We start from the raw sequence: 4,774 nt of genomic DNA on the forward strand, positions 1-4,774 counted from the left end.
AGAACTCATTAACCACAAAACAATTTTATTAAATTCTTGCTCGTTCAAATAGTTTCCTTTTCTTCATTAGGTAATGTATACACTTGGATTGTTTCAACTTAGATAGACAAGGATGCAGGAGAAAAATCATTTGTTCCAGGCAGTTTATAGGTTAGTTCCTTGAGCTAATAAACATTTTTTAATTGGTCTTTAAGTAGTGGCTAGTTGGGTAGGATTTGGAATAAAACAGGCCCGATTCAAATCCTGCCCCACCATTTAGTGCCTGGGTAATTGAGGCAAGTCACCCAAAATGATTATCTGACTTTCAGTCTCTAGATCAGCAGAACTAATGGGAGGAGGGAAATAGTACCTACATTCCATATTGTAAGAATTTAGTGTGTCAGTGATGTATATTATATAGCATGGTGTTTGAACTGTGCTTGAATATAACTATAATAAGTGTTCAATAAATGGTAACTGTTTTTATAGGACACATTAGCTTTGTGCGAAGAAAAGAAATATGCCCTCCGACCAATGAATATGTAACTCAGAAGTGTCTAGAACCCTGGCCAGAATTAACCAGCGCAAAACTATGAAAGTACACTAAGCTCACACTTGATTCTCTCTCCAGCCACCCTTCTGTCCAAACTCAATCTTTCCCTATTAAAAATGTCCTTTCAGAAAAAGAGAATTAGGAGGGTGTTGTAGTAAGGGTTGGATTTAGGGTTTCAGAAACCCAGATCTCAGCTTCACCCCATATTTGCTATGTGAACATGAGTGACTTCAACGCTCTGAACCTCAGTTTCTTGTGAATAAATAGGGACTACAACAAAACTCACTCTCACAATACAGCTGTAAGGACTAATAACATTTTGTGCAAAAAGGGTTTTCAGATATAAACAAATATTATTGTTATCAGAATAAAAGATTATTCCCTCAACATGAAATTTACCAAGACTGTGAAAGCTTATTCTTCTTTTCTATATCTGTTCCTCTTGGCTCGTTATTCGTATGTTCATTTCTTCTCTATTATCTTCTCTCTTGCATGGAAAGTATCTTATCCATGGCACCAAGCGGCATGACAGAGACTCCTGGTGCAGCTAGTAAGAGTCAATGCTCCCTGTACTCAACGCCACCCTAATGATTTTGTCTTTTTCTTCAAGGGTGTAAATGACATGCAAACCTGAAACTCTACACGCTCCATGAAGCACCTCTGTTTGTGATCTCCTTATTTGCTCCAAATATCGGACATGAATAACCTCTGTTAGAGACCTTAGAAATGGGCCCTGAGATGTGAGGGTGCACGGCAGGGTCGCAGTTGCTTAGAAGAGCAGGGGGAACTCATTCTGTCTGCCTTCGGGCGCAGTGCGTCTGCATGGCACCACGCTGGGAGTCATTGACCTTGGAAAGGCGTTGTCATTCCTAATTAAGTCTTCTATCACTCTCAGTCTTGCCCAGAACCCATCCCACTCTCCATAACTGGACACAATACAACCTCTTCTCAATCTCGTTCCTTTGGAAAGTTGTGATACAAACCAGCACTTGCTGCTGGCTACACAGTGATCATAGACACTGAACAAGAAAGAGTCCCAAGAGATCCCTACTTTCAGTTTCTAAACAAGGAAGGGACTAAAACTCTAAGGACGGCCAGGCACAGGGATCCACACCTGTAATCCCAGCACTTTGAGAGGCCAAGGTGGGCGGATCGCCTGAGGTCAGGAGTTCGAGACCAGCCTGGCCAACATGGTGAAATGCCATCTCTACTAAAAATACAAAAATTAGCCAGGCATGGTGGTGGGCGCCTGTAATCCCAGCTACTCAGGAGACTGAGGCAGGAGAATCACTCGGACCCAGGAATCTGAGGTTGCAGTGAGCCGAGATCGCACCACGGCACTCCAGCCCGGTCAACAAGAGTGAAACTCCATCCCACTAAAAAAACAAAACCAAAAACCAATTCCGAGAATGACTGAAGGCTGTTTCCTACTGTCCAACTGCCCTCCGAGGAACACGGTGAGATCTTTGATTGAAGAGCTGTTGCAGAAAATTTTACTGCCCATTTTTTCATCTCCTACCCTGAGTCTCTGCCCCTCCATAGTACTTTCCACAGAGCACCCTTCACATCCTTGTTTCTTAGTGTATAAATCAGAGGATTGAGAATAGGGGTAATTATAGTATAAAAAAGGGCAACAAATTTTCCCTCACTCTCAGAATAACTGTGGATGGATTGGAGATAGGTGTAAATGGCCGAGCCATAAAAAAGGAACACTACTAGGAGGTGGCACCCACAAGTCCCGAAAGCCTTTCTGCGCCCAGCCATTGACTTGACCCTCAGCACTGCACGAGCAATGTGCACATAGGAGCCTAGAATTAGTGCTACGGGAACAGCCACAATTATGACTCGAGCCACGAACATCTTGGCCTCCGTTCCTTCTGTGTCCGCACAAGCCAGCTTCAGAAATACAGGCATCTCACAAAAGAAGTGATTCAGCTGATGGCCACAGAGAGGCATGGCCATTGCGAGACCTGTCTGGATCAGAGAGTTCACGAAACCCGCCCCCCAGGAGGCGACAGCCAGGGTCTGGCAGAGACGGGGGTGCATGATGGCCATGTAGTGGAGTGGACGACAGACAGCAGCATAGCGGTCAAAAGCCATCACCACCAGGAGCACACACTCCGTGGAGCCCAGGGCTAGGTAGATGAAGAGCTGAGCCACACACCCTCCACGGGTGATGGTGCGGTCAACCCCGCAGAGGTTGATCAGGAGCTGGGGCACGGTGCTGGTGGTGAAGCAGAGGTCCAGGAGGGACAGGTGGGAGAGAAAGAAGTACATGGGTGTGTGCAGCCGAAGGTCTAGCCAGGAGAGAGCGATGATGATGGTGTTGCCAAAGAGAGTTAGGGAGTAGAAAATCAAAATAAAGACAAACAGGATGGGCTCCAGTTGCGGCCAATCTGAGAACCCAACCAAAATGAAGGCGTCTTCAAAACTGGTGTTGAAACTTCCCATAGCCTTTTGCCCGTCTAAACAGCAGACGGAAGTGGAATGCCTCCTATACTGAGTACAAATTACAACATGATTTCGCAGGATTCCCTGGATACTGAGTCACGCATTTGATTATCTATTTTGCAGTTTGTTGTGTCCGGTGTTCTTTCTCTTCTCTTCTTCAGGGTGGAAATCACCAGCTGGGGAATGATACGGCCTTTGTTTGAATCCTAGTCCTGCTGCCTGTTTGTTCCAGGACTTCAGCCAGGCCAGTCAGTCCTTTAGATCCAACATTTCTTTGCCTGAAAGTAGACATGACGTATCACGGCACTGAGATTAGGGTCAAATGCAATAATGTGGAAGCTGCTTTTAAAAGACTCAGACGTAACACGTAGCAATACCATCCTGTGTTGCTCCCGTTTGCCCCACTTCCTGGTCTGGCCAGTGGCCTCTTTCAGTAGGTTACCCACCAGGCCTAACCAGGCCGGGAGCCCTGTTTGACCTCTGGGTGCCCACCTGCTTTTCCGACTACGGTCAGCCCATGCAATCCAAGAAGCTCCAAGCCTGACCAGCAAATGACTGAGAAGAGTGTAGATTCCTCCTTTTGGAGAAGAAAAGAAAACCAATTAGCAACAAATATGTTTCCTGTGGTGTGTCATGATGCCTGGACTACCACACACACACGCACACACGCACATACACACTCTCTTCAACGGATAAATCCCTTCCTCAGCTGCCCAAGAAGAGTTGATTCCTCTTCTCTAGCCCAACCCTGCTTGTACAGTTTCTCTCTAGCACTTGTCACATTCACTGGAATTCTTTTTGTATGTCTTTGTCCCTCTCTGAGCTGTGAGCTCCTTAGTGGTGGCTAATATAATGAATGTAAAATCAATATTAGTATCTTTCAGTGGGGCGTGGTGGCTCACCCCTGTAATCCCAGCACTTTGGGAGGTGGAGGTGGGTGGATCACCTGAGGTCAGGAGTTTGAGACCAGCCTGGCCAACATGGAGAAACCCTGTCTCTACTAAAAATACACACAAAAAAAAATAGCCAGGCATGGCGATGGGCACCTGTAATCCCAGCTGCTCGGGAAGCTGAAGCAGGAGAATTCCTGGAACCTGGAAGTCGGAGGTTGGCGTGAGCCAAGATTGTGCCACGACACTAAGAAAAAAAAAAAAAAAAGTAGTGTCTTTCTTTTTGCTACACAAGAGATGTTAAATTAATATTATTTTAATTCAGGGCACACAGTAGATTTTGAATAAATTTCATTGAGTGAAACATTAGGTTATCCCTTCAAATCTCATCAAAATTCATTTCTTCTAAGAAACCTGAGATTACCAACACATTTGGATAAACTGAAAGTGAGAGATGCATAAAAATTTGCTCTACTTTAAAATTCACATTTCTTTGGACAAAAAATCTAAACAGGATTATAAGGAAGTATGTCAGAAAGCAAAAAAGGGAACAGGAGCCTACAATGTGCTCAATATGAACAATTTTTGCCGAATTAACTCTGTCTTCTTTCTGTTAAGTTTATTGGACTGAAGGCCATCATCAATGGATCAACGCTGGATCAATGATTCCGGTAAGGCATTTGGACACCACCCTTGACGCCCTTGTGGAAAAGATGGATAAATTGTGAATTAATAACAGCAAAGAGGTAATTCATATGTAGCTTAACCAAGACATCAAAGCCATTTTTTTGAATGACCACCGTAGTAGACAACAATGGCTTTACCATTCATATCGGTCCCGGCAGATCAACTCTACTGTTGACCAGCTGTGACACCTATCCTGGGAAATTTTGTTTCTGTG

The 4,774-nt window shown here is 44.6% G+C and overlaps 1 protein-coding gene across 1 annotated transcript; it reads right to left on the reverse strand.

The window, feature by feature from the left end:
* Positions 1 to 1,972: 1,972 nt before the first annotated feature.
* LOC112626930 (olfactory receptor 2Y1) lies at positions 1,973 to 3,018 on the reverse strand. The gene has a single exon (XM_025389343.1). The coding sequence runs from the start codon at positions 2,981 to 2,983 to the stop codon at positions 2,048 to 2,050; it is 936 nt and encodes a 311-aa protein (XP_025245128.1). The 5' UTR covers positions 2,984 to 3,018; the 3' UTR covers positions 1,973 to 2,047.
* Between the last annotated feature and the right edge of the window lie 1,756 nt (positions 3,019 to 4,774).

Source organism: Theropithecus gelada, chromosome 6, assembly GCF_003255815.1.
Source record: "Theropithecus gelada isolate Dixy chromosome 6, Tgel_1.0, whole genome shotgun sequence".
Classification (NCBI taxonomy): domain Eukaryota; kingdom Metazoa; phylum Chordata; class Mammalia; order Primates; family Cercopithecidae; genus Theropithecus; species Theropithecus gelada.

What these genes read in the sequence shown, in the direction of transcription:
- LOC112626930 (XM_025389343.1), bottom strand. Translation starts at nt 2,983, where the DNA reads ATGGGAAGTTTCAACACCAGTTTTGAAGACGCCTTCATTTTGGTTGGG.